At 41.9% G+C, this 24,096-nt stretch overlaps 1 protein-coding gene across 2 annotated transcripts in view; it reads right to left on the bottom strand.

Annotated features, from left to right (window-relative positions):
• Nucleotides 1-4,603: 4,603 nt before the first annotated feature.
• galnt7 (UDP-N-acetyl-alpha-D-galactosamine: polypeptide N-acetylgalactosaminyltransferase 7) overlaps nt 4,604-24,096 on the bottom strand; it is a 35,991-nt gene continuing 16,498 nt past the window's right edge. The window contains exons 3-12 of one of the 2 annotated variants that reach the window (XM_072678570.1): nt 16,788-16,954; nt 15,685-15,815; nt 15,107-15,186; nt 13,602-13,784; nt 10,268-10,385; nt 9,072-9,194; nt 8,498-8,716; nt 7,336-7,434; nt 6,006-6,134; nt 4,604-5,734 (exon numbers count right to left, since the gene is read on the bottom strand). In XM_072678570.1, coding sequence (XP_072534671.1) covers nt 5,597-5,734; nt 6,006-6,134; nt 7,336-7,434; nt 8,498-8,716; nt 9,072-9,194; nt 10,268-10,385; nt 13,602-13,784; nt 15,107-15,186; nt 15,685-15,815; nt 16,788-16,954 — 1,387 coding nt within the window. In that variant the 3' untranslated portion in view covers nt 4,604-5,596. Of the gene's footprint in view, nt 5,735-6,005; nt 6,135-7,335; nt 7,435-8,497; nt 8,717-9,071; nt 9,195-10,267; nt 10,386-13,166; nt 13,350-13,601; nt 13,785-15,106; nt 15,187-15,684; nt 15,816-16,787; nt 16,955-24,096 lie in introns of both variants that reach the window. The other variant, XM_072678569.1, reaches the window with a different exon arrangement.

Below are 24,096 nucleotides of genomic sequence, written 5' to 3'. Positions count from 1 at the left end.
AAGATGTTAGCAGCAGATCTTTTAAGGCATAGCCAAGTCCTGCATGTTGTGAGGTGGGTGGGGCCTCCATAGACAGCATCAATGAGCATTAGGCGTCCATGGCCCTGTCATTGGTTCACTGGTTCTCCTGTCTTGAAGCACCTTTTGTAGGTACTACTGCATACCAGAAACACCCCACAAGACCTGATATCCACCTCTTGACAGAACCCACTGAATGGACTATCTAGACACCCTTCAACCAGAGATGGTTCTGCTTGAGTTTTTTAAGTGTCATTTTTAAAAAGATGATATTGTTTAAGGTAATCTCATCAGTTTTTCTCAGATCTAATCTTTGGGACCATACTAGGCCGTACCTTTTCAAGCATCCCTTGATTTAGAACTCATGATCCGGCATGTAAAGCCTTCACAAGCTGAATCAGGTCAGGACAAAGTTTAAAACTGTAGAGCAGAGGGTCATAAAGACCAGAGTTAAGAACCTCTGGTCTAGACTAGGAAGCTCTCACCTTTCACCTAAAGCTGCCAGGGATTATGGGCCCCGTGAAAAGATATTATCTGGGCCCCACAACTCTTACAACTAACAAAATACTCAATTAATACATTTCTTAGGGGCCCAGTCAGTCATAGACCTTTAGCATACAGCACCCCTGGCTATAAGCAGCAACCTGGTGGGAGTTTGCATATTTGTCATTTAATATTTCATCAAAATCTACACAGAATAATGTTTTAAATGGATGTTTCTTTTATTAAAAGATGGATCAAATGATAAAACAAACCAGAAAAGGTAAAAGGTAATTGCCCCCTTATTTAACCAAGTATCTAACAAAACCTCGTTGATAATTGGGATCAATTAAACTGGCCTCACTTTGGCTTAAATACTACCAGACCAGTATAATCTAAACATCACCTAAAACCCTTCCAGGAATGTGAAGTCAGCTTAACAAGCAGTGCAAAAAGGTTGGTAAGAGTTACAAAGTCATTTGGGATTTCAGTGAGCGGAGGTGTCAAGTAACAAAGTACAAATACTTCATTACCTTACTTAAGTATCTAAACTTTACTGGAGTAATTGTTTATTTTTCAGACTTTTTACTTCTACTTCTCACATTTTCACCCAATTATCTGAACTTTCTCCTCCATACAGTCTAAAAACTAGTGCACTACAGACCCCTGTGGCGCGGCCTAAGCTTTCGGCCTTTGTTTTCCTTCCATTACTTTTACTTTTCTACTTGAAGTGGTTCTGAAACCAGTACTTTTACACTTTTACTGGAGTAAAAAGCTTAAGTTGATGCTTCAGCTTCTATAGAAGTTTTTTAAACCCTAGTATCTCCACTCACTTCTGCCTGAGATATGGATGTGAATACTTTTGACACCTTTGTCAGTGACCTATTAAAAAACATGGAAAAGTGAAGCAACCACAGGTTTACCGCCTCTGCTAACTGGTTCCAGTATGATGTGAAGCTCCACCCATCACTGTTGTCACGCTCCAATGACAAAACGGCCCATTTTCCATCTCCTTTCCCTCCTCTAAACTGCCTTTCCATCTCCAGTGTCTCCAAATTGTTGGGTTTCCCTGTGCTAATATTGGCCCATTTTTCATTTCCCCACTGAAATCAGTTTTAATCCTTACTCTTCTCTATCGCAAGAAGGCGGGGCTACACTTAGGAATGAAGTGATTGACAGACAGGCTTGGCTGGAAGAGACCGGCCCTCTGCAGGATCTGCATGGCGCCCACTCTGATAATTACATTGAGGAGCTGAGCTGTAGAGGATCTTACACGAGCTTCACTTTTACTTTCAGAGTGTCCACTTACCGACAAACTGGGAATCCGGGGGGAAATCCGCTCTGCTAACTCAATGAAGACGGTTTGGGACACGGGGTGGATGTAGCACATAAGCAGGTGAGTCTAGCTCCACTTCTAGCTTCACTGGTTGCAAATTTGACAACATGGTGGACAGTTTTGTCTTAATTTCTGTAGGACAGAAGAGAATGGAACTAGAGTCCATGCTTTCTACAGTCAACTAAACCCAACTGTGCAGCAACGACTAATCTGGGGAGGCACTAATAAACCCACTCATTTAGGACATTTAGGACACTGCAGGCCAAAAACCTGACCTTATCTGAGGCAAGAGTGATTCCACCATTAAAAAGAAAGAGGACAAAAATGGTGTCCATGCAAGAGTTGCAGGGGGGAAACCAGTAAGAGTAACATAAAGGCTTGTTTAACATTAGCTAAAAAACAACAACACTGTAATGACCGCTTACGAGCCTTTTGGAATAATGCTCTGTAGATTAACAGGGAGCAGCTAATTCTATAATGAATTCACTGCTGCGTTCTCTCTTCACTGCAGCTTCCTGTAGCTGCTTCCCAGGTCATCAGATTCAGACCCCTGACTCTGGTCTACAAAGCCAAGACTGGACCAGTCAGCCCCTCCGTACTTGATGGCGATGGTCAAAAGCCGATCTGCACCGAGAGCCCTTCCAGCTTCAAGTACGGCTCGGCTCGACCCGCCATCCTTTAAGATCCACGGAAGACGAGCGTCCAGACTTTTTACTGTCCTGCACCGAAGTGGTGGAACGAGCTTCCCCTGGGTGTCCGAACAGCAGAGTCCAACGCTCGCTGTCCTCAAACCCAGACTGAAGACCCTCCTCTTCTGAGAGTACTCAGGCGAATAGCAGAGTACTATGGTCTCCTTACTGACTTGTGTTTAGTAGAGTCTAAGATTAGAGGAGCTTTGAATTTTAGTCTATTTAAACTAGCTGAGGTTTTTCTTGGGTAAATAGCAAAGCACTTTTGTAAGTCACTCTGGAGAAGAGCGTCTGCTAAATGCCTTAATTGTAAATGTAATGAGATCAATATGGCAACAGTCAGAAAAATGATGGTGGTAGAGTGATAGATGGTAAAATATGTGAAAGCTTAGCTGAGCAGAGCAAATTGCCATAATTGCCAAAACAACAAATTCTGTGCTTTACCAGAAAGTTCAAATCCTGAGCCATGCTGCTTTGCCATTAGCGACTGGAGTCCGAGAGAGCACAATTAGCCGTGCTCTCTCCCCTGGTCTTTCTTAAGCGATGTTGGCCAGCGCAGGAGTCTGTTGGTAGGAGCTGGGTACCAAGCCCTTTCCTCTAAGCGGGTCGTCTTCCCGGTGATGAAAAGAGGGAGTGGCAGGCCTCATATGTATTGGAGGAGATGTGTGTTAAGGGGTAGCTACGGACGGGTGGGTTCTTTGACAGAACCAAATTGGGAGAAAAACAAAGGGGATAAACACATTGTGTTACACAGTAAGGCAGTGGTCTGAATGACTTCTGAAAATAAACAGAATGAAAGTGTAGTAGTGATTATGCAGCCTTGTCAAAGTCCAGTTCATGCTGGGAAACCCTCCAATGTGGCCAAATTAAAGCAACACTGAGTAAAGAAAGACTCCACAGTGATGTGAAAGCCCCATCTTCAGTTATACAACGCATTTGGTTGCAGTTGCTGCTGCTAAAAGTGGCACAAGCAGGCATTACGTTTACACTGGGGCAACTACGCTTTCATATGGCTGAACCTTTACCTTCAATATATGAAACGGCCATTAAAACAGTAATTCCTCATGTTCTCCTAGTAAGACCATGAAGATCTGAATCCATTTAGGATTACATATATACGAAAAATGAGAATCAGGAAGGGCGAAATACATTTTTCATGGCACTGTATGGCGTCCACTTTAGTTTAGAATTTTATTACAATATTTCTAAATTAAATAAAAAAATGAAAAACAGAATTCTATGGAATACATCATACCCACCCATCTGAAAAGTCAGCATTGTGTTAGAACTTGTATTTCTTGTCCTGGGCTCCCCCTACAGGTGGGGAGAAAAAACATTTTTAATCCACTGCAGTAAATACAAATCACGCTTTGAGCGCTGCATCACGGACAGCAGTACACATGCATTTCTGGACAAGCTGAGAGCTCCAGAAGCAGCATCTGAAGGTGCAGAAGCATGAGGGCTGAGGTGGTAGAGTAACACTACAGGATTTTACACTAATATGACGTTACACAGCAGTTCTGGAGAGATTCTCCTCCTGCAGCTCCACCAAAGTCATTATTCCCTCTTCCAGTCAGTGGAGCATCAGTATGATTCTTAAGCTGCAAAAATCAACATAAGTCTGATTTAATTAACATCATACCCACACTGAGCTCCACCAGCTCAGGGATTGCACACACTTTGCACTTTAACTCTCTCCTGTATCTGAACTGTGTACTATTCTCTCTACCTGAGCACTAGCTACTACAGTCATTACTGCACTCTACACTAGGTTTGGTCTACCTCAGCATACACACCTGAACTTCCTGTACTCGTCCATTTACACACACACAAATATAACTGTATAGTAACTTAGTTTGCATATTAATCACCCAGCCTTCATGCACACATATGTATTTATGGTCCTTGTACTTATTGTCCATGTCATTGTCTATTGTCCTAACTATTTCTGCACCTAAATAATAGCCTAACACTTAAATGACACCTGCACTACTGTACAACCCTGCTTTAGTATAATAACAATAAAGCTGATTTGAATTGACTTTAGATTGAAATAATCATGACTCAGAACTCATGACGGTTTACAATGGCTGCAAACTGGTAGAAAGGTTCAATTTATTCTCTTGAGAAAACAGTGCCAACATAACTTCATAAGTTAGATATTTACACCTTCATAAGGAGGCTCACTGTGTCTCAAAATGTTCAGTTAGAAATGATTGTATTTACATTGTACAAAAAATAGCATACACTGCAGTTATTTTTTGCCCACAATACATACCTTTGCATCTCTTCATTAGGATAACTGATATTTGGCCATTGACAATAGCATTGTCCAGTGATTCTTATTAGATTGAAATCATCAGTTTTCACATACACAAGTAAACATTTCCGTTACCAAGCAGACAATAGAAAAAAATAAATATATACCCTCATTTTTTTTTGTTTACCCTTAGCCTCCAACCCTTTTCCCAGTTAATTTCATCCCCAGCGATTTCTCATACTTCATGAAAAAAATGCAGTTTTCAGATTTGAAGTTCCACTGTGCCAAAGACCACAGTATTTGAGTGGCAAGTCCTCTCAAAACATGATGAATGTCCAGTGTTATTTAGTATTAAAAAAAACAACAAAAAAAGAAGAAATTCTCAAGTGGTAGCAATCCATAGTTCTTGAAAGTAAAGCAGACTAAAAGCTTTATAACGGAGCAGCGAGGAGTTAAAACAGTGGTTTTAGAACTGTCATATTTGCACATGTGCACCTTCTCCGTATCATGCTGCAGTCAGAAAAGACCCTCAAGCAAAATAAAACAAACAAACCAACAAAAAAACCCTAGACAAAGCCCATATAGCAGCATGAAGACGGAGACATAACCTGTAAACATAATCTGTGATGGAGGAGAAAAAATAAAATAAAAATAAACATAAAAAATGCTGAGTTCATGATAGGAGCTCCGAGTCATTACTGGAGATTATCTAAAATGTAAAACGTCTCCATCAGATGTATTTACACTTTGAACAGCTGGTGCTGTTAACATCAGGAGGAGAGTCAGCATTTGTGTTTGTCATCAGTTTTGGACTCAGACCGCCATGATGTTGTTCATTTCCCATTTCTGAGTGCTCTTGCTGTTGTCACAGTCAGAGATGAAAACTTTGTGCAAGACATCTGAGCGGTCTAGGCATTTCCCTGTCGGTATGTGTGTAAACCGATGTAGATCCTGGAAGAGTAGAAAAAAAATATATAAGCTGATTGTAGTAAAATGAGAACAGTGATGATTTTAGGATTCAATGGTTCAAGACAGAATTACTAACCTGCAGGTGTTCAATGTAAGAGTGTAAGCTAAAGATGCATGGTCATCATAGAACTGATTTTTGATATTTTCTAAAATAAGTGGCTGATTTATCAAACATCTACTGTTCATTTTCCCAAATCCATTTATTAAAACCGATGTGCAAAACAACATATTTTATCTGGAGGCTCCAACCTACCTTAAAATACCTCCATTCAGTGTGTTCATTCATATTGCAGTGTGTGATGATGACAGCAGAGCCATCTGGTCCCTTCGTCAGGCACTGGTCATACTGCATCAACTGATTCGCTTCATTTATTCTGAACAGCTGCAACACAGACATCAACACCAGATTTCACACAGCACAGTCTTTGTGAACCATGGAGGCACGTGTTCTACTACAGTAGTAGAATTCATATCATATCAGCGTGCAAATGAACTTGTCTATGCCTTTACTACATAAATGAAGGGAAAACAGGTCTCTGTTGGGGTCCCACTCAATAGATACTGGAATTTTAAAATAATCAATAATCCGCAGCTAATATAACTGAATAAATAAAAAATTAAAAAATGTATACATAAATGAATAAACATTAATATTCTTATTTAACTTTTATTTGGACTTTTCGGTTACAAAATCATTCTAAAAATGCCTTAACAATATAAATCTAGTGGTGTAATAATAGGCTAAGCTTCACGTAATTCTAGACATTTAAAATGGCATTAAATATAGAACATCTTAATCCTAAACATTAGGTTTGGAGGCATTATTTTGTTATTTTATCCAAAAGGATGTTTTTGAACTGTTGTAAGAATGGCAGGAAAATGAACTGAACTGAACAATTTGACAAGAGACGATGTAATTGTGGTCATTCCAAAATGTCAGCTTTACAGGAGCAGGAAAAAACCTTCACCTTTAATTGAAGTCCATGTAAAAATGTTTAATTCCACTTTTGGAGCATTTCTATTAGTCCATTCATCATAAAATTTGAACACAATGTAAGGTTTAAATTATGTCAAAATGTAACAACGGCACAAATGGAGACACAATCTGTGTCTGTCTATAGAGAGATACAGACAGATGGATAGATGGACAGACGGATAGATGGACAGACGGACAGATGGACAGACATATAGACAGATAATGTAATCAAGTAGAAAGAGTAAAGGCCACAGTTGTAGGGCTGCAGGGTGTCAGTGAAGGTCCAAGTGGCAGTGGTGGCTCCGAGCTATTTATAACAGGGTTGTGGGTTCGATTCCCGGGCTCGGCAAGCTGCCACTGTTGGGCCCTTGAGCAAGGCCCTTTACCCTCTCTGCTCCCCGGGCGCTGGAGTTGGCTGCCCAGCGCTCTGGGTGTGTGTACTCACTGCCCCCTCGTTCAATAGTGTGTGTGTGTGTGTGTGTGTGTGTGTGTGTGTGTTCACTACCACAGATGGGTTAAATGCGGAGGACACATTTCGCTGTACAGTGTACAGTGACAAATACGTGCACCTTTACCTTGAAGTGTGTAAAAATCAAACATTTCTTACCTGATTCCCTCCCATCCTGTGGCACGGCCCAATCTCCACATTGCCACCATTAGTGTGGCCCATGCTGTCTATACAGTAACTGGTCTCATACCCACGGATCTGAGGAGAACAGAGACAGACACCAAATTAGTGATCTACAAGCAATCTATATTTACAGCCGGAATTGAATTGAATAAATGAATGGATTCATTGAAATTTAGCACACATACACCTCCGCTCAAAAGTTATAGAATAAAAGTTTTTGACAATATAAAAACTGTAATCAGTTCCAGACAACAAAAAAAAAAAGAGGAAATCTTCAATGAGTCTAGAACACAGAACAGAGAGTGTTGAGGACCCACTGCCCTGCACAGTTTCAAGTATGCTCTGCCCCAAGGACGGACTAAAAAACTACAGGGAGCCCTGGCCTTCTGTCCAGGCCGACTCACTTAAAAACCACTGATTAAAAAACGACTGAGACTGAAGTTGCAATAAAGTAGCAATATTTTTAAGTTGGAGATCAAATTTTGTAGCAGGTAGAAAACAAACCTGTAAGTAATCAGTTTTGTTTAGCATTCATGAGCACTTGTTCATACAGTTATTAAAATATGAAATGTCTAAAAACTTGATTATTATGCTTACAATGTGTTACAAAGATGTTATTACATAAGTAAATCTAAACTTGAGTGACTCTTGGCCTTTATGGTGGTGGCTCAGTGGTTAGAGCGCCGGGCTGTCGATAACAGGGTTGTGGGTTCGATTCCCGGGCTCGGCAAGCTGCCACTGTTGGGCCCTTGAGCAAGGCCCTTTACCCTCTGTGCTCCCCGGGCGCTGGAGTTGGCTGCCCACCGCTCTGGGTGTGTGTGTGTACTCACTGCCCCTAACACATGTGTGTGTGTGAGTGTGTGTTCACTACCAGATGGGTTAAATGTGGAGGACACATTTCGCTGTACAGTCCACACTGTACAGTGACCAATACCTTTACCATCACCTTTACCTTTACCTTTAGATCAGGGAGGGCTTTTCAAAAGAACAAACAACACTACAAAATAGGAACTCTTGGACTCATGCCATCTAGCCCAAAGCCATGCAAAGCCCAGATGCTGTTTCCTCTCTTGCAGAAACACAATATGTTTATTGATGAACTGATAAGGTTTGAGGGTGAAGTGTAAAAGCTGTGCACCTCTCCCCAGTCCACGTTCTTAGGAGGCAGTGGGTAGTGGTTGGGGATATCGTAAGCAATCTCCTCCATGAACCACTTGAAGCTCTTGCAGCGATGCTCTTCTCTAAACTTCTTCAGAGGGCTGATGTCTCCATAAGCCAGAGTGAGAGTTTCGGGGCGGCTGGCGTAGAAATAGTCCTTATACTCGTCCCACCAGACCTCCACCACACGCACGTAGTTCTGCACACAAGGACAGAATCAAAACGAATGTGTTTTGCTGGTAAACGAACACTGATGTGAACACAGCGCAGATCCGACATGCAACGGTCAATACAGGAACTACAGCAGCAGCGAATCTGAGAAACTGTGTTGGTCAACCAAACCTACTGCAGGTATGAAGTAGCGATACTGCACACGTGCCAGAATCAGCATCATGTAAAGCTGCAGTTGGTGTATGGATGTACAGCAACTGCTCTGCAGCTGTTTTCCCCTCACATTCACTACTGGGGTAGTTCCTGCTCTTAGCCTTTGTAGGGCAGACATGCTCAGCAAAAAAGAGAGGTCTAAGTGTACTTATGCGACAACGGGGGCCAACCTTAAGGGTGGGGGAGGAGCCCACGTGTGCAGGGGGCGGATTTCCTTGCCATCCAGACAGACGGTAGATGTGTCCCACACGAGAGCAGGGAACGAACAGCAGCTGTCCTCCACACTGCCATATCTACACACAGGAACAGACACGTTTATGTCATTCTCATACAGAGATAATATTTACCATACTGTCACCATCACCCAAAAACAGCCACTTTACAGGAGGAGGAAAACCTACTGACTAGAGACAAATGTATAAAACCTTGTATCTCCAAAACAGTTTTTTTCCACCTTCAATGGAAGTCAATTAAAAAGATTTTATTCCAAGTCATTTTAGAGTATTTCTATTTGGACACAAAAATAACGTCCACATACAAATTATTATAAATAATAAATAGGGTCACAAGGTATTTGTCAGACAGTGACAATATGCATGTCTACTCAAATAGATTCAGTTTAAATATAATAATAATAATAATAATAATAATAATAATTATAACAACAACAACAATAATAATAATAAATATATAAAGATAAACATAAATAAATCTATTCTTCTATTTATCTAATATATCATATAAATATTATTTTTAAATAATTTGGGTACTACTACAGGACTCTACAACTTAGATAAGTTAGATAAGTAGAACAACTAATTTCTGTGCCAATATTGTTTAGAAGCTACTAAACAAAATGAAACTGATTCCTATTTATGCATACCTCTTTTATATTCTAGATTTTTATTTTATTTATTCAATTTATTGCTCTTTGGGTGTAACTAGGACCTTGAGATCTCAATTTCGTTCCACCCAGTGCACCACATGCGATGCGAATGACAATGAAGTCTCCTGGAATCCTTGTATAATGAAATACACACTGACTGCTGAATAAGCTCTCTCGCTGTAGGTATATTTATTTACTTACATAAGACAGTGGAAAGTTCAATTATTCATTTTTCTATTAAGTGTTTTTGCCCATACTCTCATTATTGCAATGTGTTCACATACATGTTTATCATTACCATTACAGAGTGTTTTGCAATTAGAAAACAGGGTTTTATAACTGTTAATGACTATTAGACTCTGATGATGGCAAGCAGAATGACCAGCAATCCTCGGATCATAGTGGATCATATCCTCGGATCATAGTAGCAATATATTAAACCCCACAAAAAACAAACAAACAAACAAAAGAAAAACATACCTTATAGGATATCTCAAAATTTTCTCCTCCCCAGATCTGCAGGCCAGGGTCATAGAGGCCCAGCTCGAAGAAGAAATCTCTCTCAATAGCAAACAGCCCACCGGCCATGGCCGGAGACCTTACACACAAAGATACACAAAAAGAGTCACACCTCTCGCACTCCGTAAACATCCCAGCGCACCCCTCCCTGACCTCCCTTACAACACAAGTTACTCAACCCTGTCCTTGGGGGACCCTGGCTAGGCAATGGGCTTTCTGATTGTCCTGTTCCTGTTCTAGCTCCCAGAACACCGGAGATTTGATTCGCACAAATTCCAGGTATTTGGAGAGCACACAGGCTCAGGATCTCTAAGGATCAGATGGGGAACATCTGCAACACAGGGCACTTAGACCAGTTTCCTGGATGTTGTTTAGGGGGTACTTTTCAACCTAAGCTCTAGATGCCATATCTGTAGGTTTTTAGATGGTTCATGGTTTAATTATAAGCAGTAATTTCCTTAAACATAAAAAAAGAATAGAAATCCCACTGATTGGAAACTCTCTTATGTAAAATCTATCATCAACTGGTAACTTCTATAAATATTTGTTTTTTAAACAGATGTACTGGTATTTTATGAATATTAGTTACATATTATAATTCTGAAGTATTATACTAGTCTGAAGAACAGAGCTCTGTTCCTCCAGGTTTGTCCTGGACGCCCCCCTGTCCAGTCCAGCCAGCACAGCGTGGAGGATGTGTTCAACTCCATCATCATCATCATCAGCAGCAGCAGCAGCTCACCTGATTTACCATCATTAAGCCCTGATTTACCACCAAACCAGGTGTTGATCTGAGGAGAACTCTAAATAATACTAGACTCCATGAGGAGAACTTTGGAGATGTTCTAATAATGAACACCGTGATGGAGAACCATCACCACTTTCTGTAGGAGTGATATTATTAGTGTTTATTCTAATATCAGTGTTTTACTGAACAGATAAACACTTACTTTCTACTGTAATTTCCACAGTGGACTAACACGTCTGCATAGTACTGAATCTGTAATGTGTATGGTCAAATCATGACGAAAAATTTGGGCATCTCAGTCTAAACTGTCCAACATATGCTATAGATCTGACAGATTAGAAGATTAGGTTGAAAAACACTGGAATATTCCTGTAAACCAGATCTTCAACAGATCTTCACCTAGATTAAAACTCTTAACTGTAAATGCAGTGAAATCCTGCTTGGTCTAGACTTAAATTGGGTCAAGAAAACTGGCTCGATTTCGGGAGGGAAAAGACCAAGCTCCCCTAGGGACAGTGTCCACAGTACTGTGCCAGTTCCAGACTTCATGAGGTCCTTTTATTTTTGAAAGGTGTTCAAGCCTAGTCAAGGACAAATTCATTGCTGATGGAAATTCTCCAGTCAAAATCCAGGCAAATGCATTTAGCCTGGACTAGGCCGGACATATGTCCAGAAAACAACACAGTAATCAAAAAAATGACCACATACGTTTGCCATCTTTTCACACTATCCTACCATAGAGCCTGCATAATGCTGCAGAAGCGGGACCTTCCAATAACATGTTATGATGCCGGAGCAACAAACATGATGGGAAGTCAAAGCGACAGATTAGACACATTCATTATGGAGGCTTAATGGTAGATTGTGTATAGTCTTCAGCTAAAGACGCCGTCTTCAGGTTTAATCAGTGTATTTCTGAAGCACAGAATTTAGTGTATGAAGACACTCATGCAAGACAGTGAAGTGATTAAGGGGTTAAGTGGAATGGACATGATTGCATTATTGAGATGATTAAATGGACAAGCAAATCTGTATATAATACTCATGTTGTTAGCAGATTCTTACAACATACATACATTCAAGTGAAAAAATGAGCACGCCCCATAAAAACCATTTTTTAAACATATTTAAATATATGGACACTTGGGAGGGTAAGAATGTATCGGGCTCCTCCGATACATGCAAAGCTAGCCACCATCTCAGCATGGGCAGGCAGCCGGCCAGCTCAGCAGCACTAGCCAACAGATGCCTGTGCTGGCCAGCATCTACCCACTCGGACAGAGCAGGGCCAATTGTGTTCTTTCGGACTCCGGATGCTGATGTCAAAGCAGCAGTAGACCACGGAGCCATTCGGAGCTTTAAAAAATTAGTTGTAGAAATAATAAATAATAAAACTACACAATTTAAATAACAGAAATGCAATTTTCGTGTGAGGAAAAATTTACAACACCCCACATTTATTACTATTTCAAATGTGTAGAATTAGAATTAGGTGCAGATGATCAGAACATAGTCTGGTCTGCTCTTGATAGTTGAAGTGAGTGGTGAAGATCACCATGGCCAGATCCAAAAGGCCTTCAGAAAGGAGGGAAGTCTAGAAGGGGATTTATGAATAATAATAATAATAATAATAATAATAATAATAATAATAAATTAAAACAATACAATTATTATTAATGTGTAATTTCCCCAACAGGATAATTTTATATTACTTATTACTTATATTACTTATATTTCACAAATTAAAAATAATTTCTTAGGGTGTATGGGTTTAGTTATACTACCTCCATCTCTTAATATTGGTCAAATGAAGATCACATGTCCATATGTTTAAATATTAGACATAGGATTTCATTGGGGTCGTATTTCTTTTCTTCACATGGCTGTATAAACGTAATGTTATAGTGGTGGTAACAGTATGTTATAACCAAAGCAGCATCTTGCATTACATGTCATTCATTGTGCTGGAGGTTATCTAGCCGTGTTATGGTGAGTATATTCAGCCAGTCTTAAAGGATTTAATGTAAAGCACAATGCACACAAACCCATCACCAAACATTCTCTTAAATGGGTTTCAGGCCCCAATCAGTTTGAAATCAGTTTTGGAATTACCGATAGGGCTCAGTTCTAGTTAATCTCATCTCCTTCTCCCTGCTATTGAGCGGCACGCGCTTCCAGAGCATGCTCCAGTCCCATGCTCCTCTGGCAAAGCCATCCTCGTCCCCCCCGCCCTGGGGCTCTATGGTGTAAGTCTGGCCACTGATGGAGTCAATGAGAGGCACTGTGCACACCGTTCTAAAGGCAGCGATGAAGGATGGATTGGGATAGTTGGGGGGAGGAGGGGACATGCAAACCACAGATACACACAAACACACACAATGGCAATACACGGGTGCATTCATACACATTCACGTCCACGGGATGGATGGGGAGACACACGAACAGAGAAAGAGAAAGAGAGAAAGAGAGAGAGAGAGAGAGAGAGAGAGAGAGACAGAGAGGGGGGTTTAATGACCATGCTCTGGGTGACCTGCAGGCTGTGTTTACCGATAGGGCTCAGTCTTATGCTTTCTCTTAGCCTTCTCCTTGCTGCTCAGAGGCACCCTCTTCCACAGCAGGCTCCAGTCCCAGGCTCCCCGTGCCAGCCCGTCCTCGTCCCCGCCCTGCTGGGGCTCTATCGTATAATCATTGCCGTCTATGTAATCTATCAAAGGCACTGTGCAAACCGTTCTGCAAACGTTAACCACACAACACAAGAGCAATGTTACACTGTGGAACAACAGGAAACAGTCACCAGGGCCTGAGGCATGGCTGTCTTTACATTTCAGAGTTTACACAAATCGTCATGCTACAGTTCTGAGTCAAACCTTTGTACTGCGTTCTCTCGAATTTACCCTGCGTTGATTTAGAATACACAAATCAAAGTTAATGTCAAACAAGAAATTAACATTGGGTTGTCAAATGCAAACGGTAATGATCTGGGCTTTATCAGAATGTACTTAAAATGCAGAAAACCTTCAAATATACCTCGTATCGATTTTCACTTCACAATTCAACGTTAATGTCAAAAACAAACAGAAGCATAACAGCACAACTGAGCGAGCACTTCATTAGGAAGACCTGCGCACCTATGGATTCAGGCAATTATCTAGTCAGCGTTTGTTGGTGTCAGGCGGGTTGCGTCAAGTATTTCTAGAACTGCTGATCTTCTGCTGATTTCTAGAACTGACAGTCTATAGAGTTCCTCAGAATGGTGTAATAAGGAAAACACGTCGACAGAGATGTCGACAGAGAATGGCCAGACTGGTTGGAGCAGGCAGGAAGGCTACAGCTACAGCAGCAGAAGACATGTGTGGTTCTACTACTGTCAGCCAAGACCAGAAAGCTGAGGCTGCAGTGGCTCAGCACAGGCTCACCAACACAGGACAGTTGAAGACTGGAGAAACGCAGCCTGGTCTGATGAATCTGGATATCTGCGGAGGGACACCCATGTCTTGGCACACTTTAGGCCATTAATGCCAATCAATCATCGCTTGAATACCACAGATTATTTGAGTATTGGTGCCGACCATGTGCATCCCTTCATGACCAGAGTTAACCATCTTCTAATGGCTACGTCCTGCATGATGATGCAGCATGTCGCAAAGTAAAAGTCGTCCCAAATTCCTGAACATGATAATGGGTGCAGAGTTCTTCAGTGCTGGTTCTTCCCAATCTCCAGATTGAAATCCAGTAGAACTGTAGATGGGAGATTCAAAGCATGAAAGTGCTCCTGGGCTGGACCTGTATGACACAATTGTGCCAGCATGGAGCAGAATCTCAAAGCAATGTATCCAACATCTTGTGGAATCCACGCCTTGAAAAATGGAAGCTGGTTTGAGAGCAAAAGGAGGCCCTACCCAGTGTCAGTACACAGTGCCAGTGTTCCTAATAAAGTGCTCAGCGGGGGCATTCTAACAGTAACTGTCTGGGTATCAACAGAACGTCTTAAAATGCAAAACAAATTCCATGTGGCTTGTATTTCTGATAGCATCAGTAGCCGAGGGACGTACCGGTCCTTGGATATGGGGGCCACCAGTGGAGCATACCAGTTCACGCTTACTTCACAGTGAGCATCCAGGTAGATCAACACCTAAAAAGAGAGCAAATTTTAAAAAAGGGCATAATGTCTTATGTCTGTTCAGAGACTGAGAAATTAGTCTCTTGGGTCAACTCTGGTTCATATACTGTACTGTTTATTAAGACGGATCAAGCTCTATACATATATATTTTTTAATCTTTAAACTTTTACGTTCACTCCTCAGTAGCATTTGGGTAAAACAAGCAATTTGTCCCACAATAACTATTATAAGCTAATAAATTTCACTTTTGCTGTTCCAAACCTGGCTAGTGTGCCCCCTAGAGGTTGATTTAGTTCATTTCTGCAGAAAAGCCTCAGGAAAAGCCTCTGGTCGACTGCATTCTTCCCTGCCTCCACTCGTTCATCATCGACTGACCCCTAACCTGCATCATTCAAATGTGCCTACAGGCCGAGAGACCCCCTGGTATTTAGGGTGGATGTACTCTTTAAGAAGCACAGTCCTTTGCCCCTAGACCTAGAATCCTTCCTGTAAACATACTTCGTACATACCTGTCCAAGGGTGGCTTTGCGGGCCCCTATACTCCTGGCCTGGATCAGTCCTTCTCTTTTGTCATTGCGGAAAAGTTTGACCAGCCCGTTCCACTGCTTTATGTATTCCTCCAGTCTTTCCTTCAGATGAACTAAAAAGAGAGAGAGAGAGGGAGAGAGAGACCTAATGGGAGTGCGAGAACAACCAGAATTTACACACTCCACTAAGAAGGCCTCACAGATTTTTGTTTGGATCAATGGCGACGATGATGATGATGATGATGATGATGATGCTCCATCCAATACTTTTGGGATGAGGTGGAGTCGTGATCAACCAACATCCTGCTTTTTTGAATGCTTTTGTCACTGAAGGCAATCGAATCCTCACAGCAATGCTCCTGTAATAGAAAGCTTTCTTCCCTGAACAGTAGAGACAGTTACTCCAACAAAAGCAGGCTCAACTATTTTTAATATCCTTGATTTCAGAAGAAACAATGAATGAGCAGGTGTCCCAATACTTTTGTCCATAGAGCATATTGTTAATTGAATGATTATGAAAAATAATGAATAACTCAAACACATGCTGGGCCTTTCTGACACCTTTCATATAAATGCCATATGCCATATTCACTATATGGACAAAAGTATTGGGACACCTGCTCGTTCATTGTTTCTTCTAAAATCAAGGGAATGTAAAGGGTTTATCCTGCTTTTGTTCGAGTAATTGTCTCCACTGTCCACAGAAAAGATTACTACTACTAGATTTTGGAGCATTGCTGTGAGGATTTGATTGCATTCAGTGACATTAGCATTACCTCACTGCCAACTCCCCAACTCACCCCAAAAGCACTGGATGGAGCACCACCATTATTCCAGAGAACACAGTCCTTCCACTGCTCCACAGCTCAATGCTGGGGGGCTTTATACCCCTCTAGCCCACGCCTGGCATTAGGCAGCATGGCGCCAATAGGTTCATGCGTATCGGCTCCAGAGAGTCCTTTTCTACTGGTGATACTTCTCTACAGGGACTCGACAAGCTGTGTTCTAATGCATTCATTAGAATGGGTGTCCACAAACATTTGGACATATAGAATATATGAAATTAGGAAAAAGCTTTTCCTTACCTTTATTGCTGAAGTCATCGATCATGACGATCTCGGCCAGGTATCTGCGGGGCGTCCTCTTGATGACGCTGTGCACGGTCCTCATCAGGGTGGACCAGCCCTCGTTATGGAACACAATGATCACGCTGGAGGTCAGCAAGTTCTCGTCATAGTGCCAGTATTTACATCTGAACACAGAACACAGATCAGGGGTTAGTCAGATATACCTGACCTTCACTATATGTCCAAAAGTTTGTGGACAACCCTGTGTGGAAAATGGGTCACAAAGCAGATACAGTTAATGACTGGCTAAAAGGAGTGATTACATTTGGGCATGGCTAAAGACCATAGTCACTGGAAGCTTACGGTCATATGGGTCTACCAGCAGTGGCAGAAATCCCAGTCTGCGGGAAATTCTCCTCATTCTTGAGCAGAAGAGATATGTGCAATTCTGCTCCATATGATGATGGTCTGCAGGTCCCTGTGGAGTGTTCTTTCAGCAGTTGATTGTGAAGGACCTGAGCTGACTTCTAGAAGCAACAAGCCATGAAACTTTTCAATTCTGAGGAGAATCTCCTGCAGACTGTGATTTCTGCCACTGCTGGTAGACCAGTATGACGGTAAGCTTCCATACACCTGCAGATTTAGCTCCTTCCTTCACACTATGGCCCTTAAATAAGACCCTCACTGCACTGTATCACCTCTTCCCAATCTATTAATCCTGTCATTTCCCCCCCCCCCCCCCCTTGTGCAGCAACATCTGCAGGAGCCTGAAGTTACTACCACCCTAAACATGCAATATGACTCATTTTGTGTTATGGGGAGCTTATATAGATAATAACAAAAATAAATAATACATTACATTAATAATAATTACGTACAATAAGACACATGTGGTGGATTATCCATGTACTGTATGCACCACAAAAATACATACAGATTTCATACAGAAAAAGAAGACTTAAGGGGTTCAACAATTTTGTGTTCTTTATATTTTAGCTTGTTTACAAAAACTGCTGCGAGCAACAACTTACAGATCTATCAAACATGCTAAAATATAAAATTCATGGCGTAAATAATTGGTCAGAAAGTCAAATAAACACCCCAGTTTTAAAGAGTTCGAACTTTCTGGCAATTTGATGGTTCAGGGTTTCAAAGGTTAACAATGTTTATACTCAGCAATAAAATTCCTATTAAGAGAAATGCAGATACAAGCTTTTGTGTGTGTGTGAGAGAGTGTATGTGAGAGAGTGTGTGAGAATCTGTCTCTAAGCACTGTTGTTTCTGCTGTAACAGGATCTGGCCACGTATATATGTACACGCACACACAATTATGCAAACACACCCACACACAGACTTAAGAATCTGTCGCTGCTGTAACAGGATCTGTATGTGCACACACACACACACACACACACACACACACACACACACACACACACACACACACACACACACACACACACACACACAGCAACACCCGCCTCCCTACTGGGGAGGCCATCTGTGAGACAGGAAGGCAGCAGCCTTGCTCAGTATTTCCTTTCTGTGGAACACACCAGTGCCCAACAAGCTTCCTTATTCACTCTCTCTCGCTCTTTCGCACTCTCTCTCTCTCGCGCTCGCTCGCTCGCTCTCTCTCATGCTCTCACATTCTCTCTGTTGTTTGACTGAACAGTGATCAGCCTGCCTCACACTCGAGTCACAGTGTCTGAATAGTTGTAGCAGAATAGACGGGCAGAGAAGCATCTAAACCCCAGGTCTGCAGTAGCCTGTGGCTATTTTTAGCCTGTTTGAGCTCTAACAGATCACTCACACACACACACACACACACACACACACACACACACACACACACACACACACACACACACACTCACTCACACGCACACTAAAGAGAGTGGCGGTTGGGAGTTAAGGGAATTTCTGGGTCACATGGGGCAGAACAGCATCAGACTGCAGGCTTAGAGAGAGAGAGAGACAGAGAGACAGACAGACAGAGAGAGAGAGAGAGAGAGAGAGAGAGAGAGAGAGAGAGAGAGAGAGAGAGACAGACAGACAGACAGACAGAGAGACAGACAGACAGACAGACAGAAAGAGAGAGAGACAGACAGACAGAGAGAGAGAGAGACAGAGAGAGAGAGACAGAGAGAGAGAGAGACAGACAGAGACAGAGAGACAGACAGAGACAGAGAGACAGACAGACAGAGAGAGAGACAGACAGACAGAGAGAGAGACAGACAGAGACAGAGAGACAGACAGAGACAGAGAGACAGAGAGACAGAGAGAGAGAGAGAGAGAGAGAGAGAGACTTGTTGAAGTCTCTGATTGACTGTATGAGGAGCTCAGTGGAGAGGATGAAGAGTTCAGCTCCAGGCTGCTTTATTGCATTAAGGCTGAGTGAAGGGCCTCGTTGTAAAACTCCTCCAGTGAGTATTTTTCTTGTGTGTGTTTGATCTAGCGTAAGTGTGTTTGCAAATTCTCTGTCAAAACCACTTGGGTGCAAGGAGAGAGGAAAAAAACAAAACAAAACACCAACCCCGAAAAAACCCAACTCAGATTTATGCAAATGAGAAGCTATGCTGTTATACACTCAGATCTGGGTGGCAATTACTTACATACACACACACACACACACACACACACACACATCAACCATAACATAACATCATCTGCCTCATATTGAGTAGCCTCACTCTCTCTCGATGTCCTGCTGTGGTGTCTGGCACCAAGACGTTGGCAGCAGATCCTTTAAGTCCTTTAAGCTGTGAGGTGGGACCTCATATTATTACTAATGTTATGGCTGATCGCTGCATCTTGGCATAGTGAAATATGTTCAACCATGAAAACTGTTACATCACAGTCCAGTCCTGACCGGTATATTTACACCTTCTGAAAATGTACTTAACCCCCCAAACTAGAAAAAGCCCTAATCAAAGCATGACCTCCACAAGGCCTCAGAAGGAGTTATGTGGGATCTGGCACTAACACAGGTCCTGTAAGTTGTGAGGTGGGGCTTCCATGGATCGCAGCAATAGAGTCTCAGGCGCTCATGACCCGGTCGCCTTTTCACCGGCTGTCCCTCCTTGGAGCATTTTTGGATGCATACCGTGGGAACATACCACAAGTCCTGCATGATGTTTTGGAGATGTTCTGACCCAGTCATCAACCTATTGGCACCATGCTGCCTAATGCCAGACGTGGGCTAGAGGGGTATAAAGCCCCCCAGCACTAAGCTGTGGAGCAGTGGAAGAACTGGAATGGGTGCTCCATCCAGTACTTTTGGGATGAGTTGGGAAGATAGAGATGAGGTGAGGTGGTCTTTACAGCAATGCTTAAGCCTTCTTCTCTGGACAGTAGAGACAATTACTCCAACAAAAGCGGAATCAACTCTTTAATACCTTTGATTTCAGAAGGAACAATAAATGAGTAGGTGTCCCAACACTTTTGTCCATATAGTGTATCTGTGGGACAGGGTAAATGTAGGAAAAGCCCACTGCATAGGTACTACAGGTCTACATGGTGGTAAACAAAATAGTCCTAAACACAACACTCAACGAATCTGTCTGCTCACTGCTCTCCCCTATAAGTCTGAGTGACTCATGGCTCTATAAAGGAGGCAAAGCCCTCTGGTTAATCTCCTAAACAGCACACACACCGACTTTCCCCCGCAGGAGGCTTTGGGACGCATCCATTAGATTCTGCAGCGCTTAGAATACCTGCAGCAAAACACAGCCTGGGCCAACAAACAGGGACACCTCATTACAGACTCAGCAGTACAGGGAAGGTACAGGACTTACAGGAGTTAATACAGCAAATGTATTAATTAGAGATCTCCAGCAGAGATCTGGTGCCCTCTGCTCGGTCTGTGATCTGAGGGACTTCGCCTGCTCTGCTGAAGTGTCAGGAGGATGCTGAGAACACTGACAGTCGCCTGTGTCCGAATACTTTACTGAAACAACCCTCCTACAGTCTTCTGATCTGATACTCATGTGGATCCATGAGTTAGTGTATTTACTGATTCACTGCAGATTCGCCAGATCTGCAGAATCAAGGAGAGCAGACAGGTAAGGTTTCAGTAAAGAATTTAGATGCAGACACAGAGGAGCGAGTGAACGCTTCAGGATCTGATGTAAAATTTTTTTTTAGGATTGTTCATGTACACGTAGGCAGCTGTACAGACATTATACAGCATGTGGTAAGCAGTGGACAAAGTGGCTCAGCAGACACAAGATGCTGACACTATGGCCCGAGGATCGAGAGTTTGAATCCCGGGTCATGCTGCTTCCCTATACAAACATCAGTGAGCCCAATAGGCCAAGCTCTATATTTGGATGGTTAGCTGGCGCTCTCTCTTCCCTCATCACTCCTATTGTAAAAAACCCTACTGTACTAACCACAGGGGGGCGCTAAACGACACACGGTGGAAGAAACTGTAATTTGCACGACTGTGTTTAAAATAAATGAACAGAACACTAAGCTAGCCTGATGCATTTGGGGGGTTTGTACAGAACTTGTGCCGAACCGTGAGGTCCAAACTGCGGTGCGAACTGGGCCGTGACCTCTGTGTAGCGTTACATCCAGGCTGGGACACACTTTAAATGTGTGCTGTTTAATCATCTAGAAACATTTGATCCTAATGCTAGGGTGACCATATTTCTGTTTTCAAAAAAGATGTCGCTGGGGACACAGGGGTATCCACCGTAGTTGGGATTTTGCGGCTGGGGGTTTGCAAGTAGTCCTGAGTCCTGAGTTGTAGGACTGTGGCAGTCAGTGTGTGTGTGTGTGTGTGTGTGTGTGTGTGTGTGTGTGTGTGTGTGTGTGTGTGTGTGTGTGTGTGTGTGTGAGAGGGCGGAAATACCTCTCAAACCCTGCAGCTACAGTTAATGGTAATGTACTTTAATGAACACACATTTACTCATTCAGCGAAACCAACACACAGCCTTAATAGCCTACATGACCCAATCACCTCCTCTCAGATCAACGTACAACTTAGACTTACAGCACACATTCAACCAGGTGTGTCCAAACTTTTGACTTGCACTGTATGTAGATTTCCTGGAGCTTTTTTTTTAAATCATTTCCATCAGCATGGAGTTTAGTCCTGTGTGTGTGTGTGTGTGTGTGTGTGTGTGTGTGAGCCACTGAAGCTACAGAACTGGTAGAGCAACTCGCTCTAGTGAGAACATTAGAGAAGTAAACCTGATCACAGCTCAGGGCCGCAGTGAACGTGGCTCTGGAGAAAACTCAGCAACGGTAAAAGAGCTTCTTCAGGCCTGGGGTAGAATCAAAATGAGCCTCAGTGGACACGTTTAAACAGAGTCACCCCATTTCATAAACCCGGTGTACACAGCTACAGTGTTCCTGCAAAGCACAAGCCCAGAGAACACCGGACATGCAACAGGCAAGCACCTGTACCTGACCTCACTGATGCTCTTCTGATTGTATGCAGTCAAATTCCCACATTTAGAGGATTTTACTGCAGCAAGGAGGGAAACCCATTATTAACACCCTTAATTTCAGAAGAAATGCTGGAAGAGCAGGGGTCTTCAACTGTAGAGTGTACCATGATAGGAAACAATACCATCTGTGCTCAAATGTGTGCTTGTGTTTTTTCAATCAATTAAAAATATTTCTATTTCTTTTTTTTTTTTTTTAACACAATGAATGTTGTCTTTAAGCAGCTTTACAGAGATCTGGGTCTGAACCTCGTTTGAGCAAGCTATTGGTGATAGAAACCTTGAGAGGAAAAAACCTTGAGAGGAACCAAGACTTGATCGACATCAGATAATAACAATAAAACGCAAAACAGCAATAAAAACAACAATGAAACAAAACTAACTAGAAATAAGAAAAAGGGTTTTTTAACTCTGGTACAGAAAGTACCCTTAGCTAATTTATATCAGATCGAAATCAAAAGATTCCTCTAAGCTTAGACACTACTAAATACAGAGAGGTCAGAATGGAGGCCGCAATATTTAACACTACACTACACTCCGTCTAAAAGCACGGTGATATATTGTGATACTGTAAGCAAGGCAAGATATTGCAATTTTTAAAAAATACAATTTTAATAAAACTGCCATTGTGTTAAAAAAGCAAAAACAAACAAACAAACAAACAAAAAAAAACAGCATCATCTGCATAAAATCTATGCAGTACAAGAAAACTTGAACAGTGTATTTAAAGTATTTAAAGACCCTGATCTGAAGAGTACAACACTGTTTCTAGTGGTCAGGGTTTAAACACTACAGCACTAAATGAACCACTGTCTGCCACCAACCTGTACAATCTGTACAGTCCATCTATACTGTTCATTCATTAAAAATCTACCAATGATGTGTTTGAGAATTAATACAGTACTTAGAGGCATCTTTGAATTATAGGTCTATTCAAACTAGCTGAGGTTTTTCTTCAGTAAACAGTGAAGCTCTTTTGTAAGTGGCTCTGGAGAAGAGCGTCTGCTAAATGCTGTGAATGTAAATGTACTTCAAAACATAATATCATGATACTTCGATATATCGATATTTTCTGTCAGGCAAAAGCCTTGTATCTCAAGTTTAGCCATTTTTAATCTTTTGACATAACGTGAACTGGGCAGTTTTATATATTATATATTTTTTATATATCATTTTATAATGAATGGACCAATAGAAATGCCCCAAATTGACTTCCATTGAAATTTGAAAAGACTTTTTCCTCTTCCTGTAAAGTTGCTGCTTTGAAGATACAAGGTTTTTGTATGGCAGGGACTGTATTACTTACAATATGGTAAAAACATGGTCACTGGTTCAATAATCAATAATGTAACATGTTCAAAGACCGCAAATAATGTACTTTCATTCGATTACACAACATCAGATAACCATAGCTCACCAAAGCGGCCGCAGAAACACTCATCTTAGTGCTAATTTACATATTCATCTACATCCTCCGTCACATGAGCATTATTTAAATTAACCTTACCAGCTCGGTCCAAAAAAAAACAACAACAGCAACAACAAAAAACACGCATCTCCAAACTGGTAAATGGCAACACTCTCGGACTGCTAACAGAAGCTCATTTAAGGTCATTTTATTGCAGCCAGTATTGAAGCTTTTCTATTGGTTCGTTTAACATAATTTTATCCATTTATTTATTTCTTTTTACACAATATAAAGGACAGCTGCTGTGCTCGAATGGTACAGAAAAGAGAGCGTGAGAGAGATTTACTGCACAGCTCTCGCCTGTACTGTCAGAGTGAACACTCCGGCCCTGTCTCAGTGTGCCTGCTGTCCTATTAAACCAGCCTGCTGCGGACACGGACATGCCAGTAAACGTCCAACACTA

The sequence above is a fragment of the Salminus brasiliensis genome, chromosome 4, assembly GCF_030463535.1.
Source record: "Salminus brasiliensis chromosome 4, fSalBra1.hap2, whole genome shotgun sequence".
In the NCBI taxonomy this organism is placed as follows: Eukaryota; Metazoa; Chordata; class Actinopteri; order Characiformes; family Bryconidae; genus Salminus; species Salminus brasiliensis.
The sequence above is the reverse complement of the archived record's forward strand: the minus strand, read 5'-3'. Positions and strand labels throughout refer to the sequence as shown.